General features: G+C 40.0%; 3 protein-coding genes across 3 annotated transcripts; all 3 read left to right on the top strand.

Annotated features, from left to right (window-relative positions):
* The first annotated feature begins 2,530 nt into the window (after positions 1-2,530).
* On the top strand, positions 2,531-5,380 carry LOC306712328 (uncharacterized protein). The gene is made up of 4 exons (XM_079181562.1): positions 2,531-2,892; positions 4,353-4,463; positions 4,546-4,647; positions 5,025-5,380. Exons 1-4 carry the CDS (start codon positions 2,695-2,697, stop codon positions 5,112-5,114), a joined length of 501 nt encoding a protein of 166 aa, XP_079037688.1. The 5' UTR covers positions 2,531-2,694; the 3' UTR covers positions 5,115-5,380.
* A 1,257-nt stretch (positions 5,381-6,637) lies between these two features.
* Positions 6,638-7,078, top strand: LOC306712465 (B-type lectin plumieribetin-like; the record flags this gene model as incomplete). Its single annotated transcript, XM_079181762.1, has 2 exons — positions 6,638-6,727; positions 6,850-7,078. The coding sequence occupies 2 exons, from the start codon at positions 6,638-6,640 to the stop codon at positions 7,024-7,026; spliced, it is 267 nt and encodes an 88-aa protein (XP_079037888.1). The 3' UTR covers positions 7,027-7,078.
* A 940-nt stretch (positions 7,079-8,018) lies between these two features.
* Positions 8,019-10,941, top strand: LOC306712324 (B-type lectin plumieribetin-like). Its single transcript, XM_079181557.1, has 3 exons — positions 8,019-8,075; positions 8,358-8,451; positions 10,579-10,941. Exons 2-3 carry the CDS (start codon positions 8,362-8,364, stop codon positions 10,837-10,839), a joined length of 351 nt encoding a protein of 116 aa, XP_079037683.1. The 5' UTR covers positions 8,019-8,075; positions 8,358-8,361; the 3' UTR covers positions 10,840-10,941.
* Positions 10,942-12,303: the final 1,362 nt, after the last annotated feature.

Here is a 12,303-nt window from a genome sequence, read left to right as displayed (position 1 = left end):
AAAACACTTTTCAACTCTTCTTTATGCTTTATTCTCTCACCATATGTTTTTGGCCATCTTGCCTTCATCAGGGTGGTGCCTGGGGTTGTTTCATATATTTTATGGTTTATTTTCACCATATCCTTTCCCACGTGGACATGTTAGCAAATAACGGACACCCCCAGAGTTACATGAAATCACTTACTTGGAATCAAAACATCACTTTGGTGACGTGAGTAAAGCCCAGTCTGCTTGAGATGAGTTGTATTCAACGTGTTTTCTCTTTGTATTGAAGCTCACACTGGTCTGCATCTTGCTCTGTGTGTACTTGAAATGAATGCAGTCCACGTGTTGCTTCCTCGCATACAAACGATGGCTGAACAGACATCTGTTTACTCTCTGGTTTCAGGAAATGACGACAACCAGGACGGAGCACTGCCAAAGCATGAGTTACAACCGTGGAGCTCCTCTGCTGCTGGTCTATGGGCGAAAATGAAAATGTATAACAAAGTAGGCAAAGAATCTGCACCTCACGTGTTGCATGCTTATTTCACTAGTGAGGTGAAGTTGAAATGCAGATTCCTCATCAACGCTTCACGTTTAATATGAAAATACAAAAGCAGCAAATCTCCACATGCAAAATGTTTGTGATGTTCTCTAAAAGTAACGCTGGTGATTCGCTCTCTGTGACAAATTAGTTACATTTTGCCCGTAAAGTCACTGTAATACAGTTATAACATCGTGTAATAAAGAGAAGAAGAAGAAAAAAAAGTTTCATTCATGCTGTGTGAAGACTTGTGAGAGATCCAGATTCTTTTGAATTCAGCGTAATTCCATATCTGACCCTAAATCTATTCCACCTGTCTGACTGAAAATACCTGTCAGAGGGTTGCTGCACAAAATACAAAAGGATACCTAGATATCACCTCAATACAACTACCAGTGCTCTGTACCAAGATATGTGCATGTAGAACTGTTTACCAGATGAATTGGGCATAAATACAAGAAAAAAGAAAAACACATTTATACATTTTGAAGGTGTGCTTTTATTTGATTCCACATTACACAGCAGGCGGGTTCATTGTGATTCACGCTGACATCCAGAGATGACTTTCACTTCATGTCATGTTAAGACATCGTTTAAAGGCGGAGCTAAGGCCATTTTCAGACATGTTCATCCTGTGGTGTGAGACAGTCAAACATATTATTAGACATAAACAACTCTCCCCAATCCCAAAACTACAGAGCTAAAACTCAACTGTCGTCATGTATAAACTGCTCCAGAGTAGCTCATGTTCACAAGTATTGATTGAACTTTCCTACACCATGGATACAACATATTAGAGCTCTACATTTAGGTGGAGTTCCCTTTAGTGCCTTTGGAGTCATCAGAGCTCCAAACTTTGTCAGGTCCCCTGTGCAGCACCAGGTTTCCATCATTTTTTCCACCTTTTCGTCACTTTTTGTTGTGAATGGCAGGAGATGAAGGCGAGCAGAGTGGATCGCTGCAACGCAATGAGTTACAGCAGTGGAGCTGTCGTGTAGACAACTTAACGAATTGAGTTCGAGGCGTTTACTTAGATTCAAGCAATAGTTTTATTTATCACAGAGATATTAGCCGAGCAGTTAAACGTGCACGGTCCTAACAGTTCCTCTCCGATTGAGAGCAACGTGAAAAGGCGCTTAGACACGGCAGCGCGGTAAGTTTTGTAGGTTCTCCTTAGAGGAGCCTATTGGTCAAAGTCAAGGTGCAGGCGGGATCGATTTTAGCAGAGCGACGGCCTGGTTGGAGCACTGAGCTTATCCGCTCACACCGGCTCTCGTCAGGGAGCCTCCTTCGATGCGTCTTCAGTGTGTGTGTATGTTGTGAAAGCCTAACAGGCTCCAAAGTGTGTAATCTACGTTTTGCTATCTCAAGTTGTGGTACGTACTGTTCTCAGCTGGCAGTTTACTCCAAGATTTGATATCAGTGTGTAGTTGCCCAAGCGTGTCCTTCAGAGTTACAGTTTTCTCATTCCTTTGTACAGGCGAGTGCTAGAGCGCCCCGCCTGGAGTTTTAAACCTTCATAACCTGTAACTCGCAACTCCGCTAATTAGCACATAACTCTCTGATTAAGTGTATTTACATCACACAGTTAGAAAGAAAAACAAAAAAGCATCATATGATGACCGTGTGTGTGACGCAAAAATGGTGTTGAGTACTCACTGCTTAGTCTATTTCATTAACGACCTCGTCAAGTAAACTCAAAGTAAAAACCTCACATTTCTTATAAGTGACCTACTTCCCACTTAATTCAACAACAATGGAGCTGATGAAGCAGAACTGAAAGGGTTCCTTCCCCCACTGATCACTGCTGAACTTCATGCTCGTCTTGGGGCCAAATGTGTTTCATGACATGCTGGGCTTGTTTCCAGGATTAAGGATTATGCAAGTCTCCATTGTCAAAAAACACTAAAGGATATGAGTGTAATTTCACTTCTGCCAAGCAGCAGCTTCTGTGAAAACTCCCCACAGAGGATGTGTTTAGTTAACTCAAGATTTTCCCCAGGCGTGTTACGGGAAGTTGTAAGTAAACTGTCTGTGCGGCCTGTTGATGGTCAGCGTTTTTGTTTCCGCAGCCATAATAGGACTTGTTGTTGCATGTTAGTATCGATCCCACAGAGAGATAGAGATAGAGGAGGGAGTTCACCCACGCTCTCCTCACACACTCGAGGATGAAGATGGCTGCTGCGTTGCTGTTGCTGGTTTGTGCCGGAGCTGTTCTGTACTCTGCCCAGGCCCAGAACTCTTATGACGGGCTGCCTGATGATTACAAGAAGGGAGTGGATCTGGCGTTGGAGCAACTCAACTCGCACACCGTGGTGCACCACCATTTTCGCTTCTTGAAAACACTGGACAAGTCAGATATCGAGGTAGACCTGGAGTTTAACATTTCAGTTTTTTTTTGTCAATTATTGCCCTAAAAATGTTGAGATGAGTATCTCTGTTTGTTGAACTGTCTCTGTTCGAACATTTACAGACATGACATGCTGACTTTTAACAAAGGTTCTCCTGAAAGTCTTTAGGACGGAATGAAAACGCCTCAGTTTGCTTTATGTCTTGAATCTGCTTTTCAGAGTTTTTGGCACTCCCACTCTTCCCTCAGGGAATTCAGGTTCACACTTGTTTTCATATTTGCATATCAACATGTTTTCAGAATGTTTGCCGAAAGATAAAGCGTCTCTTTGCTGTAGTGTTAGACTCGGTGTACAGATTAATGGTAAAAATACACACATCCCCACCGTCCATCAACCTCGTACTCTGATATCTATCCGTGTGAATGGAAGAGTTTATGGCAATACTTTGTTTAACTTATCAGGTCCCAGAAGATTATATAACCACTCAAGAGAAGTATGAGCTGATATCCACAGCAGAAACTATCGCTCTCTAGATTTGAAACCAGGCATCATGACTTTCTGCGGGTCTATGATATGTTTGCTTCAGTGTGCAGATGACTTTCCGACCTTTTATTAATAATTTAATCGTTGAATAACTTTTCTATTGTAACCAGCTGCACCAGGCAACTGTGTCGACTGTTGGATCAGAAAGGCAGGAAGAGACGCGGAATGTTTCTTTCATCTGTTCTTGCTTTAACAGTACTGTGTCTTCCTTAGAGTCAAAACAGGAAAGACTTCTAGTAAACCTAGAATAGAAGCGTCTATAGAGAAGAGCTGTGCCACACTTTAGAAATGTGCTACGGACATTCATGATCCTCAGAGGATGAATCCTAACGGCTTCAGAATCAGAATCGGAAACAGTTTATTGCCAAATATAAAAATAGTATTAAAGTGTCGAAGTGTCACCTGACTTTTTGAGACTGTCAGTTGTTGACCCGACACAACAAATGTTTACTTTCAACTGACAAAGTCCTCAAGTGTTCGAGTAGTTAAAACAGGAGCAAAGCAGGACTTTGCTGTTTCAATGACATTTGCCCAACAAACGAATTCATAGACTGAGGTTAAATTTTGACGTAGTTTATACATAAATGATACTTTAAGACGAAACCCAATTTGAACCATCAGAAGAATGAGTTAAAGCTCATAAGTCACTGAAACATGTTAAAGACAAGAACGCTGTTAAGTTGTTTTCTTTACTTGAAAGCTTTAAGTTAATTTGAGATAACCCTGCTGCTATTCTTGTATATTGTATTGTTTTTTTTTATGTTATTCCTGTTTTTATATCTAACATTTCTTTATTTGATATATTTCTGGCAGAAATATTTCTGTTAATTGAGACAAGTAAAGAGGCCTTGATTGTTTGTACTTGTTGTTTCTCAATAAATAAATAAAAAACATTAATATTAATATTAAAATGACCTTCTGCTCTTTTGCAGTCTGGATTCGGTGTGAAATACCTCTACCACCACTTTTACCTGAAACCCACCACGTGTGCCAAAGGATCGACTGTGTCGAACCCTCAGACATGCCCCTTCAGGAATAACAGAGTGAGTGCATTTCACAAAGGGAAGGATTCATTTCAAATCAATGTACAACATCTTAATGCTTCGTTTTTGAATGACTCCACAGCCGCTGATTGACTGCACAGTTTGCTACAAAACAGCAGCAGACCAGATTGAGTCGATCCCCAAGCCGTACGTTCACTGCATCCAGAGACCGAGACTCACAGAGGTATTATTCCTGTTTTTATCTCCTCTCTGAACGATTCTGTGCAAAACACTGGAGCTTTTTTAGCTGTTTGCTTTTTATTACACCTTGAAGCCCCTATGAGTAGTTTTTATGTGATTATGAAATCTTTCAAGTTGTTCCCATCACTTGCAGCTGTTTTTTGTTAGTTAAAAAATAAATAATTAAAACACACTTTTCAACTCTTCTTTATGCTTTATGCCTGGGGTTGTTTTATATATTTGATGATTCGTTTTCAACGTCTCTTGATGTTTTTCCATCAAGAGACTGTGTACTTGAAATGAATGCAGTCCACGTGTTGCTTCCTCACATACAAACGATGGCTGAACAGACATCTGAATGTGTTTACTCTCTGGTTTCAGGAAATGAGGACAAACAGGATGGAGCACTGCAAAAAAATGAATTACAACAGTGGAGCTCCTACGCTGCTGGCGTCTATGGGCGAAAATTAAAATGTAACACGAAATAACATATTGCAGAACAAAGTAGCCAAAGAATCTGCACCTCACGTGTTGCATGCTTATTTCACTATAGTGAGGTGACGTTGAAATGCAGGCGTATAATATGAAAATACAAAAGCAGCAAATCTCCACATGCAAAATGTTTATGTAACTCTCACTTTAAGCTCCTCTCTGCTGTGACACATTAGTTACATGTTGCCCGTAAAGTCACTGTATTACAGTTATAACATTGTGTAATAAAGAAAAGAAGAAGAAATAAGTTTCATTCATTGTGTGTGTAGACTTGTGAGAGATCCAGATTATTTATTCCCTGAATTCCTCCTCATAGATATCCGCCCAACTGGAGTCACGCTCACTCTCATTCACTACTCGAGGGCATGAGTTCGTCCAACGATTGTACATGACTTAAATGTTGCAGCTTGTAAATATGTCGCGCTAATGTAATAACACATAATTTATGAACACAGTAAACTGAACTGAGATGGCAGGACTGTTGTGTTGGATTGCATACAGGTCAATTTAGCTCCACCTCAACCAGCTGCAACAATATCATGTTGCTTGATTGATATGACACGGATAGTGGCCATTCTGCTGCATATTCAATACTTTTACTTTTGTCACTTTAAGTACATCTAGTTGATGATATTTTGTACCTTTACTTAAGTAAGACTTTACTTGTAATGCACTATTTTACAGCACATGGATACTTCTTACACCACTGCAAATCTGCCGGGTATTTCGTGGTTTATTGGTTTCTGGAAAATATAACAAAGCTGTCATGCACAGTCTGCTGTGTGCACCCTTGACATGAACGTGGATAAGACTTGGTATATGTTGTGCTTTACGTACTGTGCTTTACTCAATGCACAGAGCATTTGCACATTTATTTTAAAGAATATAAATCAATCTTATCACACCTCTCACTCGAGGGCTGTTCACTGATTGAAGGGGGAATACAATTGAATAGACAGCTCAGATTTCAATAGCTTTGTTAAACTATGTGAAAGTCTTTCTCACGGCTACATACTTCCTAACGTAGCTTATAATTATGAAAAGCGAAATGTCAAGCTTGACATTTCAGGGCTGGCATCTGTGGAATTTACTGACAAAAGGGGTAAATTAAGTAAAGCAGATGTGTTGTGTGTGGACTTGTTAGAGACCAAAACTCTCCATTACACTACATTTCACATCATACTCTCCACACCAGGGGAGTGTCACTTTGTATTCAGATGGTAGGAGGATGAGTGTTTTTACTTGCAATATATATATATATATATAGATGCATGAAGGAGTCATTGCAGTTTACTGTTAAATTGGTGCTGTTGAAATTAAAATGCTAATTGGTGCATAACACTGTGTGTAAAAATGAATGTCAGGTGAAAAAAACTACTATTCAGTAAAAAGTATCACTGGTGTTGCACAAAGGAAATGACAAACCAACTAACAAAGCATGTTTTCAATGTATTTTCAGTGTTTTACATGGAAACAACAGACTTTCTTTTTGTTGCAGAATCATGAGTAAGAACTACTTGTCCAAAAATGATGAACTCCGCAAGGGAGACTCTCTGATGTCCAACAACGGTGAGTGGAAGGCTATCTTCCAGGTGAGTAACTCTGAATATTTGTGCGCTCCAGACACTTATCATGGTGCGTGATGCATGAGCACTGGTCTGTGTAAAAGTACATGATTCTGATAACAGTCAAATGTCTCTTTTTCCTCCTAAAGGATGATGGTAACTTTGTCCTCTATGGCTGGAAGCCTGTGTGGGCTTCAGACACTTCTGGATCAGAACCTGTCCGTCTGTGCATGCAGAGTGACTGCAACCTGGTCATGTACTATGACAGTGGCGAAGCCAAGTGGCAAACAAACTCCTCCAAACCCAAATGTGCCGCCTTCACCTGACCAATGAAGGAACACTGGTGGTGAGCAGGCCATAATGTAAAAATACTCTATTAAGAGTAAACGTCCTGCATTCGAAATCTTATCATCAGCAGCATGTTTTAATTTGCCTTCATGCCGTGTGTTTTCTGATTAAGTTTGCAGCGTTGATGGATCGTGCAGTTTGAAACAAGATAGAAAACTGCCCCCAGACATCACCTCCTGTCTTGTCTTGTTATCTTTTATTGTGATGAAAACAAATGTCAGGGGTGCAGTCTGTGGAATTTATTGCCAAAAGGGGAATCAAGTAAATAAAATGTGTTGTGTGTGGACTTGTTAGAGACGAAAACTCTCCATTACACTATATTTTATATCAAACTCTCCACACTGTATTCTGCTTGGGAGGGGAGTGTCCCTTTGTACTCAGATGGGAGGAAGATGAGTGTTTTTATTTGCAATATACTGTATATATATATATATATGTGTGTGTGTGCGTGTGTGTGTGCGTGTGTGTGTGCGTGCACATTGGCAATGTTTTTTTTTAAATGGACACCATCTCAAATCTTCCAGCTGTTTCAAAATAAATCACAAGCTGCTATGAAGCAGCTCTTAACATTCATGTGAAGTTGTGTTTCTGGCCACTTGGTGAATATCAATCCAATATTTACTCTCCGCTAAACTCACTTTTACCAAGTTTAAGTCCTGGTTTAAGCCTGATTGGATGAAATGTAAAAAGTAATAAAACAGCACAGCCAGATTTCAGTAGGTTTGGTAAAGTGAAGGGCTTTACTTGTCAGGCTCCATCCTTCCTGTCGTGACCTGTAATATTTACAGCTTCGAGTCAAATTTAGGATTAGCGGAGATAAAGATCCTGGAGCAAAGAAATACCTGCATGTTTGTGATGTTTTAAGAGGGGGGATTTAAGAAAACAGGAAAAAAAGAAAAGGACATGACACTCCCCTCTCTGTCCCCCGTCTCCTCCCTCAGCTCAGGTGTATAAAAATGGAGTGAATTTCTCTTCTTGCACTTCACTCATTTTGCTCTGCTTGCAGTCTGACTGGACCTTCAACCCTGTAAGTGTTCTTTACTTTTACGCTCATGGATAGATTAATACAGTTCTGTGTTTGATGCATGAAGGAGTCATTGAATTACTGTAAAGTCTGTGCTGTTGCAATTAAAAAGATAATTGGTGCATAACACTTGTGAACATGTATGTAAAAATATGAAAAAATGACTATTCAGTAAAAAGTATCACTGGTGTTGCGCAAAGGAAATGACAAACCAACTAACAAAGCATGTTTTCAATGTATTTTCAGTGTTTTAGATGGAAACAACAGACTTTCTTTTTGTTGCAGAATCATGAGTAAGAACTACTTGTCCAAAAATGATGAGCTCCGCAAGGGAGACTATCTGATGTCCAACAACGGGGAGTGGAAGGCTATCTTCCAGGTGAGTAACTCTGAATATTTGTGCGCTCCAGACACTTATCATGGTGCGTGATGCATGAGCACTGGTCTGTGTAAAACAGGGGTGTCCAAACTTTTTTCAACGAGGGCCAGATTTGATAATGTTTAGATGCCCAAGGGCCAACAGTCCCTGATGACATTATTTTAAACAATACAAGTTGCCTATACATACACTATTATTTAATAATTATATTTTCAATGACACAGCAGGGATAATTTTATTTTAAATATGATCTTTAAAATGTAGCATTCTGGTGTACTCTGAGAAGAACATTAAGGGATAAGACATTTACTTTAAGTAAAAAACTAATTTATTATTCAGTTATTAATCAGTATTTCAGCTCTGGTTGAACAGCTGGATAGTTTTTTTCAATCAATATTATTATTATTAACCTTTTATGTAGACAAAATCCATTGAGAACGAGGTCTCATTTTCAAAAGTTTGTCATTTAAAAACAAAGATAGCAAGAGTAGTGAGAACCATCGCCTGTACAAATAAAGTGATTAGTTTTCATTGAACCCCGTTACTGTATTAACTTCCACTGTTACTGTAAAGCTGTTAGAATTGTGGCCTATCTTCTATTTGCAATTAATATGCATTCAATCCACTTCAATTATTTAAATTAAAATGAAGAGTAAAGTAATAGCTGTGATCTATACACACCTCTGCATTAGCAACTCGCTGAAATGAAGATACAGGCACCTTAACCCTCTCTATCATTACTTCAGGGCCCTGTTGGGACCGGAAGTACCCTGGCTGTGGTCATCACAGTGAACAGTGTCTGCATGTGATGAGAGGGCACGTGAGCCCTTGTTACTGTAGTTCATCTCCTTGGAGCAGAGGCAGCATTTAGCATACCCTGCCTTATCAATATTTCTAAAAACACTGCGACAGCAGGAAGCTGTACTCACGTCTGTTTAGAGTAGACCTCCACCTTTATCCAGGCCCAGCTCCACCTTTATCCAGGCCCAGCTCCTTCACATCTCAGCCCTGCATCAAACTGTGCTACACAAACAGCCTCCTCTCCCTGAAGCTCTTTGACCTCATCATCTCATCAGTATCTGGGCCTCATCATCGTGGTCTTAAAAATTATTGTCACCACGAAATCATCCTCATTCTACTTTGAGTTAAAAAAGAACAACCTGCCAGCAGATCCGCCGGTGTTCCGGTTTAACGTTAACGAGTGACCGCATGAACTGAACTGGGCATGTTTCATCGCGTTACGTTTTTTTTCCTCCTAAATCGCGATAATGACGAATGTTAACAAACAAAGTTCCGCATGCAGTGGACGTTATCCTTAACCGAGCAAGTCTGAACTGTAATGGAGGGAAAGACGGTGTAGACATCTTAACGCTGATTGGCCAAGACTGGACACATCAAAGATGTTTTATTGCGAAGATCACGTCATCACCTTTTTTCCTCGTCTCAATCCAATCTGAGAAACGCTGGCTGGCCAGATGACCCCCCCCTAAAGAGAAAACATCTACGGATCACGTAGATGATATATTTTCATTCAAAACGGCTAATTTCGCTGAAAAGCGACAAGTTTGCAGGTATGCATTTGACTCGTGGGCCCGCGAAAAAGACCGCTGCTGTGTGGCCAAGTTATCTTGGAGTTGCTTCACTTTTCTAGCACAGTCGCTCTCTGATAGCTTGTTGAAGCATTAGCATGTTTTGTCTCGTAGTGTCTCTTTACATTATATCACTTAAACAAGGCAACAGTCTCATGACAAATTAGGCAGACACAGTTGTTTCGGTTTTCGGTGAAAAAATATGAAAGCGGCGGCCCTCGGTATCGACTTTCCTTATTTTACTTGCCGTAGCCATGACAGTTGAAGGGTCAGAGACAATTAAAAAAAGCCAGACAGTTACAGAGTGGTGCTGCCACCATGAGGTGAAAAGAGGAATTGCATGTTGAATTTGTATGATTTATTCATTCCGTTTTGACTGTGCTGGCGGGCCATAAATAATGCATTTTAAGACAGAAGGCGCGGGCCGTATAAAATCTGACCTCGGGCTGTGATTGGCCCGCGGGCCGGACTTTGGACATGCCTGGTGTAAAAGTACATGCTTCTAATAACAGTCAAATGTCTCTTTTTCCTCCTAAAGGATGACGGTAACTTTGTCCTCTATGGCTGGAATCCTGTGTGGGCTTCAGACACTTCCGGACCAGAACCTGTCCGTCTGTGCATGCAGAGTGACTGCAACCTGGTCATGTACAACAAGAGTGACAAGGCCAAGTGGCAAACAAACTCCTCCAAAGCCGAAGCTAAAATGTGCCGCCTTCACCTGACCAATGATGGCAAATTGGTGTTGACCAGGGAAAGTGAAGAGATTTGGAACTCTGATCAAAACAGTGGCAAGAAGTGATTCATTGTATGTGAATGTCATGTTCTACAGTCAGCTCGAGTTACCAGTAAACATTCCTTCTGTGTAATCTGGAATCAAATAAAATGTTTCACAATCCATAAATGAGTTTCTTGCTTCTCTTTGTAGTGAGCGATGATCAGGCTAAAGTGTGTCTCTGCATCTCAGCTCCATCTCAGAACAAACAACTCTTTGACTGAAAACAGAGTGAAAGTTTAACATAATGAATCGATACACTGTGTGATTTTAGCCACAGTTGTGATGAACTCAAAAACAATTAAAACATGGAAACTGAGTTGAAATAAGAGTTGTGTTAAAGTCAGAAATTAGTAGTAAAACACAGAGTGATTACAACATGACAACATGAAAATAAACTAAATGTTTCATCTAATGGTGGCTCCCATTATCATTCAGTGGAGCAGACTGGTACTGGCTCTCAGTGGTGGAATAATTATCCAGATTGTATAATTAGTAAGTAAAAGTAGCAATACTGTAGTATAAAAAAATATGAATATTAAAATCAGCAATATGTTCTCATTAATCAGCTGAATGGCCTTTGTCAGAGTTATATTATAATATAAGATTATTATTACTGATGCATAAACATGAAAAAAAAAAAATGTTGACAATTGGAGATAATTTAAAACCTCTTGAACCCGAGAGTGCCCCAAATGAGGTTTTAGAGGGGGGGGGCGAAGAGTGTACACATGTAGTACAAATCACTTTTGAGAACAAATGAAATTATATTTTAAAATATTTCAAAAACGTACATGACGAAGAGATTCTGATCAAATGGACCATGTAACCTATTTTAATCACTCAAAAACATATATATACACAAAGTACTTCAAGGTACTACAAGTACTACCACAATTTCACCTATTTCTCACCAGGAGAAGGCGAGCAATGTTCTCCGTTATCGATCCAGCCGCGACCTACGGCACTTTCACACACACACTTCATATCCAGGAGCACGAGGAGAACAAACTGCATCGAACTATCGCCTCCAAATTATTCTACTTTACACCATTATAAAGTTACTATTGATCTGCCACAGATATTAACTCAGCCCATCATCATAAACATTGAAACGCTCCGTACCTTTTAGATGTTTCCTGGATGAAAATCGAAAAAAAATAAAAATGTATCCGTGCCGCCATTACGAAGCCGCCTCTCTGCTGTGCTGTGAAAAAAACTGAGTCTCTGACGAGCTTCTATGACGAATGAGTAATAATTTCAGTTTTGGCCAATGGGTTTGACCCATGGGGGCAGATCACAGTTTTCGATTATTTTATTGGCTTAAAATTCTGTAAACAACCTCAAACAACAAATGATTACACTGCCCAGAGTCTTCCGGGTTCAAATCTGTGGGAATTGCGCAAATCGGCCAATCACAGGCTGTGTTAGGTTCAAATACATCACGTAAAACTGAAATTCAGACAAAAATGAGCCATATTTTACACGTTT

Source organism: Pholis gunnellus, assembly GCF_910591455.1.
Source record: "Pholis gunnellus genome assembly, chromosome: 20".
Taxonomy (NCBI): Eukaryota; Metazoa; Chordata; class Actinopteri; order Perciformes; family Pholidae; genus Pholis; species Pholis gunnellus.
The sequence above is the reverse complement of the archived record's forward strand: the minus strand, read 5'-3'. Positions and strand labels throughout refer to the sequence as shown.